This window comes from Pelodiscus sinensis, chromosome 10 (assembly GCF_052426305.1).
Source record: "Pelodiscus sinensis isolate ZL-2025 chromosome 10, ASM5242630v1, whole genome shotgun sequence".
NCBI lineage: Eukaryota > Metazoa > Chordata > Testudines > Trionychidae > Pelodiscus > Pelodiscus sinensis.
Window position 1 is genome coordinate 19,128,406 of NC_143061.1, and position 25,017 is coordinate 19,153,422.

A 25,017-nucleotide genomic window follows, 5' to 3' on the forward strand; every position below is an offset into this window, starting at 1 on the left:
ATTGCATAGCTTATTTTGAGGTAATTTTGCAATAATTTATTTCAAAATTTGGCACTGTCTACACAGTACCAAATGTCAAAATAAAGCACTATTCTGACAAATCCCTTAACCCTTATGGAACGAGAGTTACAGGGACGTAGGAATAGCATGCCTACTATTTTGAAATAGTGGGCACGTTTAAAGACATGGAATAGCTATTTTGGGATATTTCCGGTATCTCGAAATAGCACCACTGTCTAGACATAGCCTAACAAATTTATTTGAGCATAAATTTTCATGGGTAAAGACCACTTTATGTCCAAATAAATCCCTTAGTCTTAATGGGTGTGTCTAGTCTACAGGAATTTTTTGAAAAAAGTAGCCTTTTTCCGAAAAATCTTTATCTGCATCTAGACTGCTCCCACAATCTGTCGACAGTAAATCGAAAGAACGTGGCAGTTTTTTCGACCACGGAAAACCTTGTTTTACAAGAAAGAATGCTATTTTTTGAAAGTGCTCTTTTGAAAAAAGGCGCTATGAAATGCAAGCTGTGCTTTTTCAAAAGAGAGCATCCAGACTGCCTGGGTGCTCTCTTTCAAAAAAGTGGCTTGCTTTTTCGAAAGTACTGGTTGTAGTCTAGATGCTCTTTTTTGAAAGTGTCTTTCGAAAATGCCTCTTTTGAAAGAGGCTTGCAGTCTAGACATAGCCTAAGGTGCCAACAGGACTCCTCCTTATTTTTGAATGAGGAATAACTAACCTAGTAACATGGGACCATATTATGTCACCAGTTTTATATATAAGCTCCCCGTGGAGCTCAGGGATCAGAACCCAATGGAAAAGCGCTGTAGTTCACCAGAGATTGTTGCATGGAGAGTTAGCTGTTTACCAGTATATAGTGTTCTGCATGGTTCATTAAATCTCTATACCAAAAATATCAATCAGACTTCATTGTATCAGCAAGTCAGGGTGATTTATTTTCACCTCATTTCCGTTAGATTCTATCTGTCCATTTACAAAGTATCAAACACCCACTAATATCACTGAACTTCAAGAAGCCACTGAGTACCTTGCAATTAGACCCACACTGTATATTGTTTGTCATTGTCATCTATGGACTCATCCCTGAAATGTGCTGAGAACTCTGGCTGCAATCCAGCAAAACACTTACATGTGTGAGTAATCCTGGATCAGGGCCAGCATGCTCAGCATGTTGCAGGATTGAGCCTTGCAGGCCTGATCCAAATCTCTTTGAAGTCAAGGTCAGTTTCATCGCTGACCTCAAAAGTTGTTTTTTAGTTAGACTTAGATTTTATATATCTTGTTCTTTATAAAACGAGCTCTGATTGGATTATATTAAAATAAATCAATTCAAAGGCTTTCTCTTTCTTCTTTCATCAATTAGTTGCATACAGCTCCTCTTTAGATGCCTTTATTTCCAGTACAACCAGTAATGTTAACACATTGGTGCTGGCTTGGAGAGAAAAAATAAAACCTCATCTTAAAACTACATCCTTCGACATCGCCCAGGGAATTAATGCTTTTGATTTCCACTCTCGACTCAACTTAATTGGTATGTTTTAAAAAACTTGCTAATTTATATTGTAGAGTAAAGTATAAGGGGGCAAGAAAAGGTTTAGGACCGTATGTGTTCATGTATAGGCATTTTATTCCTTTGTCTGCATATTGCCTGCAAAAGTGAATGACTGTGTCCTAGTGTTTTATATTTATCTCAGGATGTTTTATATTTCTGGCTTATGAAGAGGAAGACATGTCAGTTGGGGGAAGGGTGTAAGAGAAATTTCTGCTAAAAAAGTGCAAGTTTAGGGAAGTTCTGAGTAACTGCAGATGGGATCACAATGGAAGCTGTTATGCATTATTAATTATTGTCGTCACTACTACTCTCACATAGTCACTTGAAACATAAACACACACACTCCCATTTATCAAAGCCATTATCACCATGTGTTTCAGAGAGATGGCAGCTTCTTTCTTATTAACTGAAATAAAATCCCCTTTCAAGAGCACTTTTGGTTTTAATCTATTTTGTTTTGTGATTGTGAACAGCTACTGCTGGCATCAATCACCGAGTTTGCCTCTGGAACCCCTACGTCACATCGAAACCTGCTGGAGTTCTTCAAGGCCATTCAGCCAGTGTAATAGCTGTTCAGTTCATTATGGAACGAAAACAGCTTTTCAGCTTCTCGAAGGATAAGGTAAATGTAGAAACTGCCTCTAGGGCCCAATCCCGCAGTCCCTGTACTAGCAAACAGAATTGGATCTGCAGGGCCAGATTTTCACGAGTTCCACACACACAAGGGGAGCGTTTTTAGAGATGTACCTGCAGGGGGAGTCAAAGATGGAACCTCTGGAGCTTAGTGAAGGAGCTTCTATAGCAGGGGTAGGCAATAATTTTTGGCTGGGTGCCACTTCAGAATTTTTTGAAGTGGCCCTGAGCTGCCCCGGAAAGGGCAGGGTGAGGATGCTTCTGGCATTCCCTGCCTACAGACCATGATTGGTCTGAGGGTGGGGGAACCCCTTTGTCTCCCCTTCCCACTAAGCACCCATGCCCCTGGCAGGGAGGGAAGAGGCTTCACATGCTCCCCCCACCTCCTGGCCAATTAGGACCTGGGGGTGGGGGAAGCGCACAAAGTTTCCTCTGTCCTGTGCTCCTGGCAGGATGGGAGGAGACTTCATGCACTACCCTGCCCACAAGCCCTGATTGGCCTGGGGGTAGGAGGAGTGTGTGAAGTTTCCTCCGCCCTGAAAGGAGCACGGAGTACTTCACAGTGCTGCGTGCACTTCATAGGGCGGGAGGAGACTTCACATGCTCCCCCACCCCCAAGCTCTGATTGGCCTGGAGGCAGGAGAGCATGCAAAGCCTCCTCCTGCCCTGCAAGGAGCGCATGGAGTGCCGCGTGCACCTCACAGGGTGGTGGTAGAGCAGAGGAAACTTCACAGGCTCCTCCCACCCCCAGGCCAATCAGGGCTTGGGGGCAGGGGAAGTGCCTGAAATCTCCTCTCACCCTGCCAGAAGCACGCTGCATTCAATGTGCTACGTGCTCCTGTCATGGAGGAGGAAACTGCGTGCACTTCCCCCACCCCAGACCCTAATTGGCCTGGAGGTGGGGCAGAAGCAGGGCCTCAGCAGGCTGGATCAACCTGCTTGGTAGGCCGCATCCAACCCGTGGAGACCCTTTTGCCCACCCCTACTCTCTAGCTTGAGCTATAAAGCCAGCTGGCTCTCATTCTTATCTCTCCCCATTAAGTGGTCTGTGTCACTACGTGGAACAGTGAACCACTAGGTGTGTGGGTTACACCAGCAGCTCCCATTGTGACAAGATTAAATTTTTGAAAAAACTCCACACCCAACATGAGAAGCTTTTTAAAGAATCTGACCCTTTATTTTGGTGCCTAATTGTGAGCAGAACTCTTCTGAAAATATAACCTCAGTTTGGGTGTGAAAAGTTTGAAAATCTGGTCCATAGTGTGTGAGTGAAAAATTAGGGTGGACCAGCTCTCAGGAGTGTGAAAAACCCACACTACTGAGTGATGTAGTTAAGCTGATCTAAGCCCCCATGTAGACTGCATTAGGTCAAAGAGTGAATTCTTAGGTCAACCTAGCTACCCCTCTGAGGGAGGTGGATTCCCTATGCCAATGGCAGGCCGGCTGACTGGAGGAGGAGCAAAGGGGGTAACTGTCCCAGGGCCTAGTATTTGAAAGGGAGCGGGGTTCCTGGCCAGCATGCTCTGGGTGGCTCTAAGGGCTGGGGAGGATGACGTGGTGCACTCTAGGCAGCATTGCGGGCTGGCTAAACCAGACCACCTTTCTCCCATCCAAAGCCTTGCCCCGCCGGGAGTGCAGGGCCTCCCCCCTCACCTTGCCCAGGAATCCAGAATAGCTGTCTGCTCCCCTGCTGGGAGATAGTGTCTATGTTCTGAGAGGTGGATAGCCTATCCCATCTGTGAAAGTGGTGTCTATGCTAAAGCGCTACAGCTGAAGCTGTGCCACTGTAGCATTTTAAATGTAAACAGTCCCTAACTTATTTTCACAGTCAACATATCTCTAATGCCCATTAGAGACTGTGATCCAGATTTGTCATTAAAAAGGCAAGAAAGAGTCTCCTGATCAAATCCTGAGCAGAATAAGTTAGGCCAGGACCAGTATTAAGCATCACAGGTACCCCTTTCCTTTGCGTGTTAAAACTGTGTTTTCTTTAATTGCTAAACCATTATGCTATAAACAGAACAGTGCATGTTGTTCTTGGCATCAATATAAATCTATTTCACTCTGATGAATGCATGGTAATCTGAGTCTCTATGTCTATCCAAAACCAACAAACCTCCTCTGCTTCCAAGAGTGCACTGATTTACCGCCAGCAGAAACCACAACAAACTTCTCCCATCTGATGTTTTGTGGGATGAGAGGGATGCAAAGAGATAAGATTCACCAGTTTATGAGGTGGAATTTTGACAGCTCAAGAGAAATTCTGAGTCACTGATGACATCATGTTTTGTAATGGATAAGTCATGGAGATAGAGAGGGTTTGTTTTAAAACAGCACAAAGTTGCATGTTTTAATGCTTAAATCAACAAATGGCTTCTGAATTGAACTGTGCTGACAGACCTGGAAACAGAAGCTCCGTATCCATAGAACAGACTCAGTATGAGAATATTCAGGACTGTAATAAGATGGGTCAAGATTGCAACCCTCCAGGCTCCAGTGCTCCATGCTACTTATTCTCTTCCCAGTGAACTTGTTTCTTGCTTGTCTCTGTGTTATCTTCCTGATGCTTTTCCCTACCCAGCCCTTCCCTGGTAGTGTTTGGGGATTTGCCACACTGCTGTTGTTCACATTTAAATCACTGGGTCACCCAATATTTGGGGATTTGGAATAGATGAGAACTGATATATGCAGAGACCTGTAGACTTAATGAGCTTGGATGTTGGACTTCTCATGGCTATAGCTCTGGAGAAGGTTTTTAATTTATTCTTTGCTTCTGGTGAGAGATCGGGGGGGGGGGGGGGGGGGGGGGAGAGCCAAGTGCATGGAGCTCCTGAAGGAAAGTGTATTGGCAATGCTGTTTGAAGAGGTTTGCATAGCAAGTACTTCTCCACATCCATTTGCTGATCTATTGCTGCTTTAAGCTTTCAATAAAACTAAAAAAATTAGCTCCTTTTTATCCTGCTCTAGAATGGGTCATTTCTAATTGGCTCTAGCTGGTGCATATTTATAATGAGCCTTTACAGTCTACCAAGTAAATAATGTCATAAAAATAACCTATTTATTTATAGACATAACAGAGTGTAACATTTGCTGCTAAACTGTTAAGTCTTTTGTATCAACTGCTCATACAGTTCTATGAGAGATTTTTATTGTAATTGTTCCTAACCTGCTTTAGTGGATGCAAAGCTCATACGTAACACGTCCAATTCCCTGAGGGTACTAGCAAAATATAAGCACAACAAGGCTGATGTTTTAACCTTTTTTCTGACTATTCTAATTCACCAATTGTTTATCTAAGGGTAATTGCCAGAGGTTTTTAGAGAACAGTGGCTTGAGTCTTCTCTCACCTACACCAGTATAACCAGGAAACCAAAGGAGTTAACAGTTATGTAAAACCTTGGACAAGTTACTTCATCTGTGTTTTCACTCCCACCTTTCTCTCTCTGACTGTATAGATTTAAAACTCCTCAGCAGAGAGGTTGCCTCCTGTTTGTACAAATGGCTGGCACAATAGGACCCTGACCTTTATTATAATACAAGTAATAATAAACCAAAATACTGGCAATCCTTTGTAGAACAAACTGAACAGAGGTGACTTCTTTTGTCTTGCATTTGGTGGTAGATATTAACAAAGCAAATGAAGCAAGCCAGTGCTATCACTGCAATAACTAATCATTGCAATGCATTCTGAAGAAAAAAAATTGAGATAATGTGTGATTTCTTCATCATTATGTGCACAGGTGTTAAGACTCTGGGATATTCAGCATCAGCTGTGCATCCAGAGGATTGCTGGCTCATTTCCAAAGAGTCTGGACTTCCAATCCACCCTGTATTTTAATGAAGCTCACAGACGGCTTTTTATCTCATTTAATAACCAGCTGATGTTATTGGAAATGAAGCAAGAAACCAGCAGAAAGGTCACAAGCCATAAGAGAGCAGTTACTTGTGTTCTTTACAATTCTGTCTTTAAACAGGTAAAGGGGGAAAAATAAAGAACCTTTCTGCATTTTCCTGATAAGCAACTTGAAAATGTGTATTACTGTAAGGTGTTTTTCTTAATTTGATTTCAGAAAGTTAAATTAGAAAGGGAGAGAGAATGAGAGACCATTTACTTCGGAAAGAAAATTATCTCAAATCAAAGTATGCAAATTACAGTCTTTATATGACTGTCCTGCAAAGCACTGTGGGTATTCTAGTATCCCAACAGTTTAATTTAACTAGTAAACTACCTGCTTTCCTTAAACCTTCCATCTCTTTGGAAAAAATGGTTTGGTTTCTAATAAAGGTTCAGGGCTGAAAGGATATCAGTGTACCCCACATTTTCAAGAAACCCTGATGATAATAATGAAGTCACTGTTATGAGATGACCTAGGGTTATCTTTAATGTAGGTTAGTACTGGTATGACGGCCAGTTGCAAAAGAACTTGGTTATAAAATTCCTCTTTATAGCCACCTTATAATAACTATCTCCAAGGATAGTTCTGAAATATGGACGAAATGTAATTAGTGAAGATTCATTTTTGCTAGAACATATTACACAAGTGGCTTACAGTGGCAGACCTGGATGTATTCATAATAAAATGATTCAGTTAAATGTAATACCACTTGGTATGCAGTGAGAGTGTTGTTTGTCTTCATAGTACTTTAATGATGCACTGCAGTCATTGGTATCAGAGCGCTACCTGCATCTCAATGAAGAGCCACAGTTACTATACAGGGGAATGTCTCTGTGATAGATTTCCCTGAGCTATGCTCAACCAGCCCCTTTTGTCTACAGATTCAGCTATTCAGCCAAAGCAAACCTCAGAGCATATAGTGGTATGATACGGGGTATCACCAGATCATCGTGTTTTTTTGGTAGCAATTTGTTTGGTACAAAGGAGCGTTTAAAACTTGGTACTAGCAGTAGTATGGCAGCAATAGCTTAATTGATTAAAAGGGGGGAAAATCAGTTTTCCTGAGTGCTGTCAAAGAAACAACTCATGCTGTAAATTAAACAACAAAAAAGAATCCCACTTTTGTGGAACAAATACTGAATTTATATTAAAAATAAATGTTTTCATTTGTTCAATCCTAAGAAACCCACCCAGTCTAAGAGACTCCAGTTAATTATATTATCACTAACCAAGAATTATGATTTCAGAGAGGTAGCCATGTTAGTCTGAAAAACTTAAAAAACAACTAATAGTCTCTAAGGTGCTGCAAAACTAACAAAAAATGTAGATGATATCATGAGCTTTTGTGGGCATAACCCACTTCTTCATTGTTTAAGTTTTTCAAGTATTATGGTATTCCTCATCTACTAGAACGGGGTGACTAACCCATAGCTCTCGAGCCGCATGCAGCTCTTTGCTCAAAGAAATGCCGCTCTTAGAGTTACGGCTCATTCGGAGCTATGTGCCCGAACTGCTCATGGCGCTCTGTGCACATGCCCCAACACCTGGAGGGAGAAGTGCGTGGCTGTGGCAGCAGCTCTAATGAGACCCAGCATTGGGTTAGAGTGATGTGGGGAGAGGCTGGGGGGTGCCTGGCTCTGTGGCAGTGATGTAGCGAGAGGGGCAGGGGGGCAGTTGCCCCCAGGCACCATGCTAGGGGGGTGCCAGGCTGGGGTGGAAGCACACAGCCCCACTCAGTGAGCCCAGCATAACACCCTTGCAATGCCACTGCTCTGCAGGAGGGGGAGAGCACTGGGTTAAAGCAGGGAGACTGAGAGTGCCTGGCTCTGTGGAAGGGGGAGGGAACTGGGTTGGAGCGGGGAGGGGGTTGAGGGTGTCTTGCTCTGGGGGAGGGTAGGTTCATTGGGTTGGAGTGGGGGAAGGGGAGGCTGGGAGTGTTTGGCTCTGGGGGAGGCTGCATGGCTCTTTGCACTACCATCCACAGCTATTTTGGCTGTTAGTGTCTAACTGGTTGGCCACCCCTGAACTAGAAGCATCCTTTTACATACAATTGCCTTCTAAAATGCCACTCATGCCACCCCACTCATGGGGTCAAATTTGGTTGCAATACCATAGTCGTTTATGTATCTGACTAGTCTATTTCAGCTGTGCTGGGTAACTTATAGTGCATTTTAATATTTTGATTGCAAAATATGATGTGTATTTAGATCAACAAGACAAATTTATTAGATGAATACTGGAAAGTTCTTTCCAGGAATTAGGAGCTAAAACAAGCAAGATAACCACTTCTGGCCTGACCCTGTGATCTGCAATACAGAAGTAGACTGCAGTACAGATGTGAAGCCCTGTTGAAGTCATTATTTGCAGCAGTCTACTATGCACAGTGAATAGGATAATTGAGATTTTTAAGGTAGTGTCACACTGCCTTGTGCTGTAATCCATTCAGCTCTCACAAGCCAAACATGACTGAACTGGATCAGCAGAATTTGTCTGGACAAGGAAGAAATAGTCTCAGTGGATAGCCCTTGAACCAGTACCGAAGCAATGTTTCAGACTGGAGTTGGGGAGAAATGTGCTGCTAACAGTGCTTTGCTTTAAGATCTGAAACTGAGGTCCGACGCTTGACCTCTTGTAATCATTGGAGAATTTGTGGTGCTTTTTGAAAGAATGCAGGTTTTAGGCTGGATGTTCTGGCCAGATTCCAACTCTGCTCATTGTCTTCTGCCTACCTAAGTCCCTTTTGCATTTCCAATTGTTCAACATTTCCTTCTTTAAACAGTTGTGCATTGTGGCTGTGTTGTTAAAGCGGGGCTATGTTTTTACCCTTGAGGTAGCTGCATTTCATTAAGATATTGTGGGATTCCTGTATGTTTTGTGTTTAAGTTTCCAAAACCAGTTTGGATATGATAAAATACTATACAGTTGATTTTTATTATTAATCACAATATTAATTAGCCAGGGCCCAAGCAAAACAAGGTTAGCTTGTGTCTCATGACATCACTACAGTGGGTGATGGTGCATACCAGATGCACTGGCCCTGGTAAAAAGGAGTGGCTTGGGATTCTCTGTGTACAGTAGTAGGCATTGGGCAAGTCAACAAATCAGAATGTGTGTGTGAGAGAGAGGAGACCTTAAAAAAGGACAGATAGAAACAGGCAGAAGTATTTAAGAAAAGAAAAGCAGGCCTAGGAAAGATGGGAGGAGTGTAGTAGGAAGTGAGGTCCCATGAGAAAAGGCAGGTAGAAGAAGAGGGAAAACCCTTTTCTAACAAAGGGCTTTGTAAAGGACTTCAATAGTCTGTATTTTCTTGTTAAAGATCACAGTTGGTGGGCCCATCTGCTAAACAAGTCACAGCGATATGTATCCACCTACCCTTAGGGTATATGTTTTTGAATGAAGCAGTATGGGGTGCTGGAGGCTGTGCTAATGAGCAGCATGCACTCAGTTAAGTTATTGATTTTAAAGCCTTCTATGAGTCAGGAGAAATGGAGACAGAAAAAAAGGAAGGTGCATTTTCCTTTAAGATGGAGACATTCTGGGAAACTTATGTCCAACGGATAAACTTCTTAGAACCACTCCCAAAATGAGCACATACTTGATGTGTCATGGTTTTGGAGCACTAAACCACCCATAATCCTCATAACAATGCTCTGAGGTAGTTAATCTATTTTCCATGGAAGTGTGTGTAATCCCAAAATAATTATTAGGAAGTATATACCAATAGCATAGACCAGCAGGGCTGGCCACCTTGGCAGGACCCTCAGCCAGTGTATCCAAAAGTGTTGCACGGAATCACTCTCAGAAACATTAATTGTCCATCCCGGTTTGTTTATTTACTGGTGCCGTGGCCACGGAGCCTCGCGGCTCCCATTGGCTTCATTTCGTCCTTTGCAGCCAAGGGGAGCCTCAGGAAGCTGGTAAATAAACAAACCAGGGGGGCAGTTAATGTGTTTCTGAGAGTGATTCCATGGAACACTTTCAGAAACACTGCCCTAGACAAGATGGAGAGGGCCCTGCTCTGTGCTCCTGGAAGGGGCACACAGAAAGGGGTGGCAGTGTGGTTTAAGTTGCTGGGTCACAGGCCAGGAACTCAAACACCTACGTTCTAGTCCTAATTCTGCCAGGGACTTGCTGAGAGAAGTTGGGCAAGTCTGTGTTTCTGTTTCCCCTTCCACTGCTGGAGCTTGTCTACACAATAAGTTACTGTGAGGCAAGCCACGGTATGAATCTATAGCACACCAGTTTGTCCTGCAGTGCCATCCTGTCTGGATGCTGCTATAACGCAATGACGGTCGCAGAGAATGGCTTAGACTACTATGCTTTGAAGATGTCACAGCAAAGAGACATTTGGTACAGTGAGGAAGACCACAAGAATGGGAATGACTCCTCATGGTTGGAGCTCTCACCTATGATCCAGTCTTCCTGATTCAATGACTCTTGAAGCTATTTGACTCTGGTTAAATAATTAAACAGAAGAGACTACGAGAGCCCCATATCAGACTATGCCAAATCCCAATGGTTAGAGTGCTCCCCAGAATGATGGTTAATCTTAGTTCAAATCTCTTTGCTTTCTTGGTGGAAAGGGGACTCAAGTCAGGGTTCCCCCCACATTCCAGGAAAGTACCCTAACCACAGCTAAAATTATGATGGAATTCTTCCTTCTTGCTCCTCACATCTTGCTACAATGGCTTAGGCGCCTAACCCAAAAGAGGGTTGCCAGTTGTGAATTGCAAGTACAGCTATGCACATCCCTGTAGCCTGGACTTTGGTCCCTGTCTCTACGCACCTCTGTGGTTGGCATATTTCATTGGCTAGGTTAGGCAGCTCTCTGCTCAGTATATGTTTATTTTTGAGAATTCCAGACTAAGGCACCCATATCTTCTTCATTGTTAGCTAAGGCACCTAACACAGTCTTTGTGGGTTGCAGTGATTTTCCAGGGACTCGGTGTCACAACATCTAACCCCCTTTGTGCATCCTGGTTTTAAGTCTCTCTCTCTGTCTCATTTCTCTGTCTGTAAAATGGGGATGAAATCTCACAAGAACATTTCCTGAGAGATCCCTGGCCTTAGCTTTATCTTGAACTGTCACTGCCAAATCTTCGTGAAATGTCTCATCTCCTCTGGTCATCTCTAACATTAATACAATATTTTCAGCTTTTATAATGCCCTTCATCAAATAATCTCAGTGCACTAAGTAAGCCTCATGAGGTAAATAGGCATTATTAATTGTATCCTAAAGATGTGGAAACTGAAGTACAGAAGTCATGGGTCTCCCCACAAAGTCATACAGTAAGGCAGAGGCAGTCAGCAACAAAATTGACATTTATTGATGCCCACTCCTATGTCTTAACTCCTAGACAATGCTGTTTTGTCTCACACTCCTTATTTAAATAGTCTAGAACTCCTTATGTAATAAAGTGAGAGTTTAGAATCACCTAGGCAAATCTTAGAACTTGAAAGCAGACTTGGTTATAATCAGAGTTCAAATTGGGTGCCCTTTGAATGATGCTTTTAAGGACATGAGCAATATAGCTAATGTAACACAGTAAGTTTGCAGTATATTGCTTCTTAACAAGAAAGCCTTGTTAATTACTAAAATTTGAAGGGGAGTTACCTTAGTTCAGTGAATTATAATTTTATTTTTTTTTAAAAACCTATCGAAGGAGTCCATTATTTATTTATATTGCCAGAAATTAAAGGAAAAAACCTTGTCATCGGAATCACTCCATAATGGTTTATGGTCAGAGAACACCAGTTGTGCAGAAGCTGTACTTCTTGTGTTTGTGGTCAGAGGTATTATGAGTGAAGATAAGTGGTTGATATAAAATTTCCACAGGTATAGGCACAGGTATTTGGTATCTATCTTTGAACTTCTTGAAATGTGAATTGCATCATGAAGGAATTTGATTTTTGCTAAGAATTCTAAGAACTCCTTGAGCATTTTCTGGGGAAAGAATTGGATTTTTTTCAATGCAGAAACTGCCAACTATCTTACTGAGTATCTGATTGTTAATTAGGAAGAAAGTACTGTGAAAAGAGTGAAGAATGATTAAATCTTAGTGATTATTGTGTGTTAACCTATACATGGAAAGGATTAAATAAAAGCATGTGTATAGTTGGGTGGCATTTAAAAATTCACCACTTGTCAACAGTTGCCATCTTTGACAAAGATACCACCATTACAGTATTTCTTATTTTAAGAATAGGGATAGAACAGGGATTAGGGATATACTGTGGTGATTGTTGGTGAATCTTAACCTCTTTAATGATGACATTCAAAGACTTTTAAAAAATGAAAATCTCAGAATGCTTTTTTTCAGGCAAAACTCCCATTGACTTCAATGGGAATCTTGCTTGAATTAGGACTGAGAAAGGATGGAAGATTTCACCCAGCAGTAAGTATACAACAAATGGAAGAGTGAGTGCATCTGTTTTAAGCAATTTAATGCACCGCATGCGAAAAAGACCCAAAACAGAAATAACCATAATCTGTACAATTGGACTTTTTCTTAATTTATAAAGCCTGGTCTCACTTCTGAATTCTAAATTGAGGCTAATGTATGCTGAGAGCTTCCCAAAAGCTATTTCCAGTAGCTTTAAAGATCCATTACTCGGTGGATCAGTTCTCTGAAACAAGCAGGGAAGATTTATCGTTTAGCACAACACATTCAGTTGAGTGTGCCTGCAAGTTTCCAAGCTGAAAGGCTATGGACATGTTTCATCCCTGCTGAGAACATTTTTAGTTCCCCCATGTAACTTGGGATATTGTCTCTTGAGGAAGCTGGTCACCCATCTTCTATGCTGGTGGATAGGGCCCTACCAAATTCACTGCCTTGAAAACATATCATGGACCATGCAATCTGGTCTCCCCCTGTGAAATTTGCTCTTTTGGTCTACATTTAACCCAATTTCAAAGGGCGGGGAGAGACCAGCCTTTCTCACACTGGAAGTCCTGACTCAAAAGGGAGTTACTGGAGAATACAAGGTTATTTTAGGGGGACTGCAGTATTTTCACCCTCACTTCTGTGCTGTCTTTAGAGCTGGATTGCTGGAGAGGTGCCAAGTTCTAAAGGCAGCATTCTGCCAGCAGCAGTGTAGAAGTCAGTGTAGCAATATCATAGCATGCCACCCTTGTTTCTGTGCTGCTGCCTTCAGCACTTGGTGGCAGGAGAGTGGCAACTGCTGCCTGAGGGCCCAGCTCTTTAGACAGCAGGACAGAAATAAGGGTGGCAAAACCATATCATGTCATCCTTACTTCTGGGCTGCTGCTGACGGTGACTCTGCCTTCAGAGCAGGGATCCCAGCCAGCAGCTGCCACTCTCCAGCTGCTTAGATCTGAAGTCAGCACTGCCCCCTATAGCAGCACATAGTAAGGGTAGAAGTAGTGCAACTCTCTTGAATCCCCTCCACTCCTTTCTGAGTTAGGATCCCTACAATTACACCACCATGACATTTCAGATTTAAATAGATGAAATAATGAAATGTATGATTTTTTCAATCCCATGATGATGAAATTGACCAAAAATGAACTGTGAATTTGGTTATCCAACTATGGACAACAGGGAGCAAATCTTTGCTCTTTGGCTAATTTGAAGGTTTTGCAAGAAGCAGACTTATGCATAAACTTTGATTGTGGGGAATGATAATGCTTTTAATGAGATGAAAGGGAAAAGATGGGGAAAAATCAATGAAAAAATTATCTGATTTGCATTTCAAATGTTGCTAATTATATAAGTGCAGTGCACATATGTATGAGATTACTATAATGAAGATGCACACACACATCACTATGTAGAGAGACCAAGTTTTTAAATTCCATCTCAATTTCTACTCCCCCCCCTCAGGTAATCAGCTCAGATGCAGGATCTACCATTACCTTCTGGCTGATAGACACTGGGCAGAAAATCAAACAGTTTACTGGTTGCCATGGCAAAGCTGAGATCAGCACAATGACACTGGATACAACTGAGACAAGGCTCTTAACTGGGAGCACAGACGGAACAGTCAAGGTGTGAGGGGAAAACATTTCAAACTGCCTGTTTCCATTGCACTCTTTTCCACACAGAGACAATGTGCCAAAACACTCTGATACTAAAATGATGGCTGGTTTTTCCATTGGCCTTATTAAAAAGGAGATGGGATGAACTCAGCAACTAGAGGCTGAAATCCTTATACTGTTGGGAAAATGTAGTTAAATTTAATTGCTTCTCTAACACTTCAGATACACATAGGACTTTACAGAACACTCCCCTCTTTGTTACCTCTCTTCCTTTCTTCTAAGTGGTTTCATTGCAATCCATGACTCTATGCAGCACATGGCCCTTATTGCCTCAATCACCAGACAATCATTTCCATTGCTTTTCTTGGAGCACTCACTGTCATTACACAAGAGCATATTATTGTGGTTGCCAATGCTGGTGGCTGCAAAACAACTATTTTGAAATGGTGGCTTGGTTAGTTAAAACACTAGCCTTTCACTCTCAGACACATACATTCTAATTCTGGTTTATTGAAAGTTAAGGTGAATTTTAACACATCTTAATTATCTCAGTGAAAACGTAACCATATCACAAAACTGCCATGCACTTCAATAACTGGTGCTTTTGTTTCTATGAAAGAGAGATTCTTGTGTTGAATGCCAATGATGTAGGTTATAGATCAGGATATTGATGTATTGACAGAATATTGGCCAACATTATGACAAGTTTTAAGCCAATGCTGTTAGTTTTTTACTTTAATGCACACTAAATTCACTCCGTTTTAAAAATGTGATAGGGTGGCAAAATTGATTTCTGGCTCCTCCTATTTTATTGGCTGAAGTTGCTGAAAATCATCAACCTTGAGAGCTCATTTCCCTAGACTTGGCTCATTTTGATATAACTAGTTGGACTTAGATATTTATTATCTTATGGTAGCTCTAGAGGTCTCTGTTAAGATTGGGAACTTGTTGGGTGAGGCACTGTACAAACACGTAATTTGAAAGGATCCTACTTTGGAGATCTTATAATGTAAACAGAGAAGACAAGGAGCTTAAGGGCAAACAGAAAAGTGACTTAAAGATAACACAGAAGTCCGGTGGGAGAACTAGCAACAGAATTTAGGTCTCCAGAATCTCAAGCAAGTGCCCAACCCACTGTGTCATTCTGTCTCTGTTTTCTTGCTTCTTAACTTGTGTCTTTGGTAGAGATGGGCCCAAGTCATAAAGTTCAGATCCAAATCCAATGTTTGGATTTCTGTCCCCTTAGAGAGATAGGACAAAGCCGCAAATGCTGGAATCTGTACCAAACTCTGCCAAAATTTGGGAATTGAGGAGAGTGGTGTGGACGTTGCATCATTTGTTCCAGTTTTTGCCCATCTCAGGCATAATTTTGGTAGTTGAGCATCTCCCCTAAGGGTAACCTTTTGGGCTTACAAGACAAAATATACTGTATTGCTTGGTCTTGTTATTTCCTTGATTGCCTGGGTTCTAATGTGGGCAGGTCAAGCTAAAAATAATAAACACATATTCTTAAATACCACAGTGTGCACTGAAATTTGGGACTGCACTGAGTGATACTCTCGGCCTTGGCTGATTAGAAGTGGCCTGCCTTAAATATATCCCAAGGACTGGTCTGCTGTTTCTAAGCAGTAGAAATCCTAAAGACAAAACATTCAATATCTAGGTGGGGAGAGGGCAACGGGCTGGCTTCAGTTCATGCCAAACTACCCATCCTAAGGGCACCACATTGTACCACATTTAAAGCAACACATCTAGTCCAATGCGGGTGACATTTATATCAGCAAAAAGCTGGTTTGTAACAGTATAGTTTATTCCTGTATGGGAAGTAGAATAAACTACACTAGTACAAGGCACTTTTTTACCAGTAATTGTGTCACCCATTAATTGTTGTACTGGTGTCACTATTTCAGTAAGAAAGGCACATTCTAAATGTTGTGTCAATCAGGCCTTAGTGAAAGAACAAACAGAAGAAAATCCACAGATAGGATGTAGACAGAGTCTTGAGCTAGGGTCAGGAAGCACAGGATTAGTCTGTCTAGCAGTAATACTATGGAATGGAAATGTCTTATTTCAGTATTTCATACTGCCAGTGCAATTTGAAGATGAAGCTTCCCATACCTCTTTCTTACAAAAAATTATTTCAATGCCTTTGCAAAGGACTCCTACTAATATAAAACTTACATATAAGTACAAATATGTAATATGAACATGGAGAAGGAATGTATTGTGTTTAAATGGCAAATACATTTGATTTCAAATCACTACATTATTGATGTATTAGTAGATTTTAAATGACATGTTTGATCAATGTTTTCACAATCCTTGTGTCTTTTTAAATGTTGTTTTAATTTTCAGTGAACTGTCAATTAACTAATAAGAAGCTGAAGCATCTATCTGAGGTTGTGATTTATACTGAGCTTATTGACTCGTGTATAGTAAGACTATAAAGTGGTGAAAACCTGCATGAATTATGAAGGTTAATGCAAAAGAGTTGCCAGTAAGACCTTAACACTCAGGCTCACTGACAAGGGTGGGAGGAAACCATGGGGGCAATTGCCCAGGGGTCTGGGCACTTTAAAAGGGCCCAGAGGTTCCCAGCCACTGCCGCCAGCAGTGTAGCATGGCTCAGGCAGAATTCCTGCCTACACTTGCTCTGTGCCACTCCCAGAAGCGTCCAACACCATCCTGTGTCCCCTAAGGGGTGTGTGCGGGATCTCTCCAGGCTGTCCCCACCTGAGTGTTGACTCTGCAGCTCCCATTAGCTGGGAACTGTGGCCAATGGGAGCTAGGGAACAATGCCAGTGGGCAGCAGCACACAAAGCCCTGCTGACCCTTTTGCCTAGAAGCCACTTTCAGAGGAGTGTGCAGGGCACTTTCAGGAGCCACCTGAGGTAAGTGCCAACCCTCTGTGCCCCTCCTATATCCCAAGTGCCCCTTTTGTACCCCAACCTCCTGCTTTAGTCCAGAGCCCACAACCCCCACTGAAACTCTCTCCCAAAGCCTGCACCCCTCACTCCCTCCTGTACCCTAACTCCTTGCCCCAGCCTGGTGAAAGTGAGTGAGAGTGGCAGAGAATATGGAGTGAGCAGGCTCAGGGCTTGGAGAAGTGGTGGGATCTTTGGGTTTGTGCAATTTGACATTTGGCAACTGTACCAGACAGGCAAGTGGAAGTCCTGGCCCTTCTGGAAAATGCAACCAGCAGCACATCCAGCAGCTTGCTGGGCACTAGTGAGAGCAAGTGCTTAAATGTCAAGTGGACCACATCTGCATAGGTTTAGCATGTGTGTGTGTTGGGCCCCATTGAAAATTCTGCCCTGTGGCTCAGAATTGCTGTTGGCAGAGCTGCTATCACAACTCCAGAGACTATTAGAAACGAGAACTATTTATCTCCTTTCAACACCTGTAAAGATGTTTCCTGACTAGTGGGAGTCCAATAGAGCAATTTTCAATGTGACAGGAAAAGGGTCTAGCTAGTGCTTAAGATATTGGACTTGAGAAATGTCTGTTGAATTAATTGGGCAAGTTATACAATGCCTCTGTGCTGCAGTTTCCCATTTGGAAACTCTCTTACCCTTTTATGCAGATTGTAAGTTCTTTGTTTCTGTGTGGAACTGACACCTAGCATAAGAGGGTTTCAGATTTCAGATAGGATCTCTAAATAAACAAGGCTAGAAGGTTTTGAAAATGTAGTCAAAAGAGCTTTCCTCTAAATAGGACTCACAGACATGATAATAAGGCTGAGTCTTGCAACTGGCTACGTTTCAAGTGTCAGATCTTCAAAATGTCACTGGCCCAAGACACAAACATATCAATTCAAGATCTTGGGCTAGCAAAGGGGTGGCCAGTCCACGGCTCATGAGCCGCATGTGGTTCTTCAAAGGAAAAATTGTGGCTTCTGCACCCCCGGCTGTTCTGCATTCCCCTGCTCTGACCTTTTTCCTTGTCTGGTCAGGGTGCTGCTTGGGGCAACAAGATTTGATGCTGTAGCTGACAGAAACCTGCTTGGGCCACACGCAGCTGTTAAAGGGGCAGTGGGATTTTTTTGGTTTTTGGAGGGGTTTTGCTCAACAATTTCTTTCCCTCGGCTCTTTGCACTGTATCTGTAATATGTTGGCCACCCCTGGGCTAGCATAACATTTTTCCACCAAATTCTTCATTGTGAGGTGGGAAAAAGTCTTTAATGGGAATGATTCTTATTTTTAAGAACGTGTCAGAAAGATGTCCAAATTGCTGGCATATTAACAGAGCCCTGACAAAGATTGCTTAGAAATGAAAAGGTGAGGCAGTCAAAGGTGCAAAATAAATGCTCTTTTGCATATACAAGCAGTCCCCGAGTTACGCGGATCCGACTTATGTAAGATCCGCAGTTACAAACGGGGTTTGCTCCGCGTCTCCCTGGTCTACTGGAGACCAGCAGACCAGGGAGACGGGGAGCAAAGCCGCGGAGCACGCGGGCAGCAGGACAGCCGCGGCGCGTCTGGGCTGTCCTGCTGCTCCCGTGCTCCGCGGCTTTGCTCCGGACACCTGTGGTACAGCAGCTGGGTGCTGGTCAGTTTCAGCAGCGGCTGAATCAGGAGCAACCCAGCAGCACCCAAGCTGCTCTGCCCCAGGCGTCCCCAAGTCAGCCGCTGCTGAAACTCTACCCCGGGCTTCCTAGAATCAGCCACTGATCAGTTTCAGCAGCAGCTGACTTGGGGACGCCTGGGGTTCTTAAGTTGAATCTGTATGTAAGAACTGGCTTCTAGATTCAGCCTGTTGAAACTGATCAGCGGCTGATTCCAGGAAGCCTGGGGCAGAGCAACTCTGCCTCGGGCTTCCTGTAGTCAGCCGCTGGTCAGTTTCAGCAGCGGCTGAATCTGGATGCCAGTTCCGACTTACATACAGATTCAACTTAAGAACAAACCTACAGTCCCTATCTTGTACGTAACCCGGGGACTGCCTGTAGTTTCAAGTGACTCTATGGATAAAGAAGCAGCCACATGGATCACCACTGTGTGTGCATGTGTGTGTGTGTGAGAGAGGAGGGGGTGGGCATTGGGTAGATAATCAGACTAGAATTCCGTTATTGGCTCTGCCCCTCTGTTTTATTCCTGGCCTACTTTATGAGCTTGGACAAGTCATTTCATCTTTGTTTCTCTGTTTCTCCATCTATAGAAAGAGGACAATGATATTTGCCTTCTTTGTACAGTATCTGGATATCTGTAGATGACAAGTGCTATACAAAAGCTATGGAGAGGCATTATTGTTATTTATTTACTATTATATCCTATGAGCCTGATTTTCATGAAGACTGAGTGCTGTCACCTTTGATTCACATTTGGGTAGGAGGCAAATCCTATCCAATAGATTTATTTCTTCATTGATCCTTAAATTACCAGATGATTTTCTTCTTGCCTATGCTGAGAGGTTGTGGATAACTTATTTATTTATTTTTAATTGAAGATTTGGGATTTCAATGGGCACTGTCACCATAAACTCAGTGTTGGACGAGACCGAGCAGTTGACATCTCCCAGATCATGGTACTAAAGAGGACAATATTAGTTACAGGCTGGGACAGGTACTGTATACATTATTCAAAAAAAACAGGAAGAGATAAATTCTTAAAATGTACTCTTTGCCTCAGTTTCTAGAGATAATACCTATCAAAGTCTAATTTTTTTTCCTAGCACAGTAACTCACTGAGTAGTTGGCAACTCAATTCAGGAGAAGATTTCCATCTGGTAGCACATCAATGGAGAAAGAGTGTGTTGCTTAAAAGATATAACACAGCCGGGGAAATTACTTGCTCTAGCTTTTGTAAACTAGGGCGCCAATCTTGCAATGATGAAAACCTAGAAGCCATGATAAAATTAGTGCCTAAAGCACTGAATTACCACAGTTTTAGCCTTGCTTGGCCTTATAAAGTGTTGCTTTTCAAAAAATATTCTTTAATGTTGCTTGAGCTTCTGGAGGAATGAAAAAATTCTCCTTTTCTGCACCCAGATAGTATGCAGATGCCAGGATAAATTGTATATGGCAGAGCATAATTTAAAAGCATTCTGTCTATAAATTAAAAAACACAGAGAATACAGATGCTCCCATACCTGAGGAGGTAATTTATAGAGCAGTTACTCACTGTCGAATTATGCTAATAGGTTAGGAACAGGATGTGATAAATTGCTTTTGTGTCATTTCATCACCTTTGAAATTTTGAGAACCAAAGATATATTTTTGTGACTTTTAACAACTGTAGAGCTAGAAATAAAATCTACTTTGGTGACCATGAACCTGTCATATATCGCAGCAATGTTCTGAATTAAAGGAAAAAAGTGACTTTTAATATCAAGACTGTCCGTTGCTTATGTCCTGAGGCTCAGTCTAGAAACATAAATTTACCTTATAAAGACTGCTGCTCCTCACACATGCAAGCAAAGCAATTGTTACTTTTTAGTGACTCAAATCCACTTAACTGATCTGAATTTCAGTGATATTCAGAGCAGACCACAGAAAAGTAAATGAGTTTTTAGTGAACTGGGGGCATTGTGGCATTTTCATTGGGTGACTAGCTGTTCCCACTTCGTTTATGAGGATTAGCAGACAAGTATTATTCAGCCTTGTTACCTGAGATGTCCAAAGCCTCATGCTTCTCCTGGTCTAGGCTTTCCCATTGCTCTAAATGAACAGTATCCTTTCAGTATCTCTTTGAGAATGGACTCCTCTGTGCCCATGCTTCTGAGGTAACAGGGCATAAGTAGGTATCACCAGGAACAGAATGTTGGTTTCCTTCTTTCAGGAATGTCCTAGTGGCAAATTTTATTCAACAATAGCACATGGTTAAATAAACCATATTTTATGTGGCATTGGCAATAGAAAAGCAGTGTAAATAAACTTGAGCAGAATAAAACGTGTCAGCACTGGATGGAATGCAAAGCCTCATGCAGCCGGGATAAATCCTGTTGTTACAATCTATAAATTAGAAAGGCTTTCAGTCCTTTCTAATTTGTAGATTGTAACAACAGGATTTATTACTTGCACTTCAACTAAAGTCACATGGCTTTTTCCCAGCAGCTTGCTACAACTCTGTTACTTTCAGGTCAATGTCTTTGGCCTGGTCTAAATTAATGAGGTAAATTGATCTAAATTAGGCTAGTTAAATTATGTAAATTACATAATTTAAGTCAATGTAATTTAGATTGAGTTATAGCAGTGTCTACATTGTGCTGTGTCTACAGGAGATGCTCTCCCATCAACATTGCTTCCGCCTCTCAGGGAGATGGAGGACTGAAGTTGATGGAAAAGTGTTCTCCCATTGACTTATTGTATCCTCACAAAACCCGCTAAATTGATGCTGCTGCATTGATCACAGAGGCACTAATTTAGCCAGTAGTGAAGATGAGCCCTTTTTCTGATTATCCTTCCAGAAAGTGATGCTCAAATTTTTGTTACTACTGCTGCCTCACACTCCACTTCTAACTCCTAGAGATGAACTGAATTACCCATATTGCATCACCTTATGAGACCTGTTTGGAAACCCCTGATCATTAGCTGGTTCAATTTGTTCCCTCCCAGACTGTGAGTAAATAGAAGCTAGAGGTTTGGACCATGCTTATCTTCTAGGGTTGCCAACTTTGGTTGGATGAATTCCTGGAGTTTTCATCTCATAACATGATCTCTATTAGAGATTCATCTTTAATTCCTGGAGATTCCAGGACAACCCTATCTTCCGGCCTGTCTCCAAGAGCTCTGAATTAGTGCAGCCTTATCCCTAGGAAAACCTCATAGTTGACTTGGGCTTTAGTTGATGGAAAAGATGTGGATCTTATGCCATTGTCCCATAGGTGGTATGATGTTTTACTAAATTTATCTTAAGCTACAGCCAATTGGCCAAGATAAATTGACACCACCAAGAACTTTTTTACTCTACAAGTCATACCCCTACTACAATTCTGTCACAAACCTTCTTCATTATAATAGTGGGTCAGATGCCCAATCTGTGAATCTAAGTGAAATGGATTTAATGCAGGCCTTTTTTTATACTCTATTAAATATTGGCCATTAAATCAAAGGCAGCACATGTCATTAAGAAGAATGTTTGCTCTGCCGGTGAGAAGGGAATGATAATTTTGATATTAACTGATGTAGAACATGAAGTACATTGGTCATTATGACTAGTAACCACACATAAAACTCACCCAATAAAGACATGCATGGATTTTTCATTATTGCAAATAGTGACACTTTCTGTGATGTTGACCACAACAGAATCAGTGAGAAAATTGTCACGGGAGAATTTCATTTAATTTAGGATGTGGACATCAGGTTTGCTCTGTTTTGTTGCATCACAGCTGGAAGAAGTGGAAGTGAAATTTTAACTGTGCAAGATTTTAAGTGAGGTCTTGAGAAAAGATGACATCCAATGTGTTTTGGAGTTTTTGACACATGAAATGTCAAAATCTGCACGTTTATTTTATTGTATTTCCTACACTTTCTAGAATCAGTAAAATGATTCATCTTATCTCAACTCTGGTTAGAGTATATGTCTTCTCATTACTGACACTGTAGGGAGCTGTATGTGCTATGATGGAGACAGATTCAATATTTTGTTTTGCAGAGAGAGGGAGAGAGAGAGAGAGAACAATATCTGCTGAAAGTATTATGCTTGGATTGTAATGCAGAAAAAATTCAGTCTCAAAGAAAAGCAAAAGCACAGAACCTTTTCATTTAACATTATTAGAGTAAATGATCATATTTAAAATAGCTGACATTTTTCTGAACTGGTCTGACATGACTAGGTTGACTTAAGTTGTTTTTATTTGTATGTCCCTTTTAGAAAAATTACGGTCTTCCGACTGAGCAGCTTGACTCAGTTTTTTGTTCTGCCTTCAGAATGGAAAGGAGGAGTAGAGCATCAAGATGACATCCTTTGTGCTGCGTTTTCACCTCCGCATACTCTAGTTACAGGTAGCCTAATATTTATCGCCCAATATATCATGCTCCAGGAATTGGGGACATAATTATTATGCAAGGCTGACTTTATTACTATATGGGCTGATATAGCTAATATGCTCCTGGCTGGGGTACATTACTTACAAGAGAGGTACCAATTAGAACTTCTTAAGAAGACTGGAAAAGCACACTTTTGGTTCTCTTCTGTTTTAAGTCAGTGCTTCGCTGGGGTTGCACTTGCATCTGACTCTTATCAAGAAAAGAACAGGGCAATCAGCCCCATATTTTTCATTTTCAAGCATAATGATTAAAACTGGATATTTTTCATGTACCAAAGCATGAAAACATTTATAATAGGATGCCCATTATCGTGGATTCCATGAGATTTCTATGGAGGTGAGGATTAGCATGAACAGGACTTGACTAATAGGAAAATGTTGTGAATAAATGGTTCCATTTGCCATAAATTCCATACATTGGAATGTTATGTGTCTTTTTTTTGGTTTGGGGGGGCACAGATATCTTAATTTCTGTAAATAAATTGGCATATAGACTTATTCTTCATTTGAGTTCAGCAGGAATTTAATCAATTGTACTTCATTGCCTTAGTTCCCAGGACTGTCTCCCTCTTGTGACTAGTTTCAATAAGAGCCTGCTACTGTACTTAGAAACAGCTAATAGAGTTATTCCATAACTCAAGTGGCCATGGCTCATGCTGAAGATGCCTGGTTTGATTGTTGCAGATAACCACTGTTATTGCACGAGGACTGAGTGAAGGATGCTGGGTGTGGCTCCTCTTGAATTTGGTGCTTGTGAATGATACTGAATAGATATACCTAGAGGCTGAAGACCCTGCCCCTTGCATGGGCACTATCTGAAATGGATAAATAGTATAAGCTGTGTGAAATGGATGTCTTACTAGAATAACATTTGAGGCCCCAAGCCATCAAATTATCCTCAAATGGTCCGGGGCACCATTGGGGGGGGGGAGGGGGATGTTAGGGGCAGTAGCTCCCCCTCACGAGTTTGAACTCCTGGATTTCATGCTTCAGGTCTTCTTAAAGCCCATGCCCTGACTCCAGAGGCAGTTCTTAAATGCTACTGTTTGGGCTGCTTGCAGGTTTGTCTTTGAGACAGGGAGTTTCTATAAAAAAGAGGGTGGAGCAGGGCGATTCAGAATAATGAAAGGCTGGTTAGCCAGGTAATTGAAGGATTGTTAAGAGCATCATGAAAACATTGCTGGTGTTCCATTTAAAAGATTGGGGGGGGGGGAGAGGGGGTGTACAGGAATCAGTGCTGTGCTACAGGGATCTACATTTGGATCACTGCTGTTAAACTTCTCATAAATGTTCTTGAAAAAGGGGTAAACAATGACTAATCCAAAACTTCCTGCAAAGAGTTACAAAGAGATCTCACAAAACTGGGTGATTGGGCAACACAGAAGCAGGTGGAATTCAGTGTTGATAAGATGGAATTCAGTGTTGATAAGTAATGCACATGGTGGAAAGTGTAATCCTAACTATAGAAACAAAAATGGTGGGAGTCTAAAATAGCTTTTACCACTCAAGAAAGAGATCTTGGGATCCTTGTGGATAGTTCCCTGAAACATCTGCTCAATGTGCAGTGGCAGTTTAAAAACTCAAAAGCTAACTGAATATTGGGAATCATTAGGAAAAGGAATAGATAAGACAAAATACCACATTGCCTCTATCTAAAAACATTGTATGCCCACATCTTGAATGCTGTATACAGATCTGGTCACCCCATCTGAAAAAAGATATATTTGGTTTGGAAAAGGTACAGAAAGTGCAACACAAATGATTAGGGGGTAAGAAACAGCTTCCATACGAGGACAGATTGACAAGACTGGGACTTTTGAGCTTGAAAAATAAATGATTAAAGGGCAGGGGGGATATGTTAGAGTTCTAGAAAATCATGAAAAATAGAATAAAAATAGAATAAAGAAATGTTATTCATTCCAAGAAGATGACCA

General features: G+C 41.8%; 1 protein-coding gene across 1 annotated transcript in view; it reads left to right on the forward strand.

Annotated features, from left to right (window-relative positions):
• Positions 1–25,017, forward strand: part of WDR49 (WD repeat domain 49) — an 85,665-nt gene that overhangs the window by 37,537 nt on the left and 23,111 nt on the right. Inside the window, exons 6-11 of the mRNA XM_075937882.2 lie at positions 1,382–1,549; positions 2,044–2,192; positions 5,944–6,177; positions 13,944–14,108; positions 19,541–19,656; positions 22,909–23,039. Coding sequence (XP_075793997.2) covers positions 1,382–1,549; positions 2,044–2,192; positions 5,944–6,177; positions 13,944–14,108; positions 19,541–19,656; positions 22,909–23,039 — 963 coding nt within the window. The remainder of the gene's footprint in view (positions 1–1,381; positions 1,550–2,043; positions 2,193–5,943; positions 6,178–13,943; positions 14,109–19,540; positions 19,657–22,908; positions 23,040–25,017) is intronic.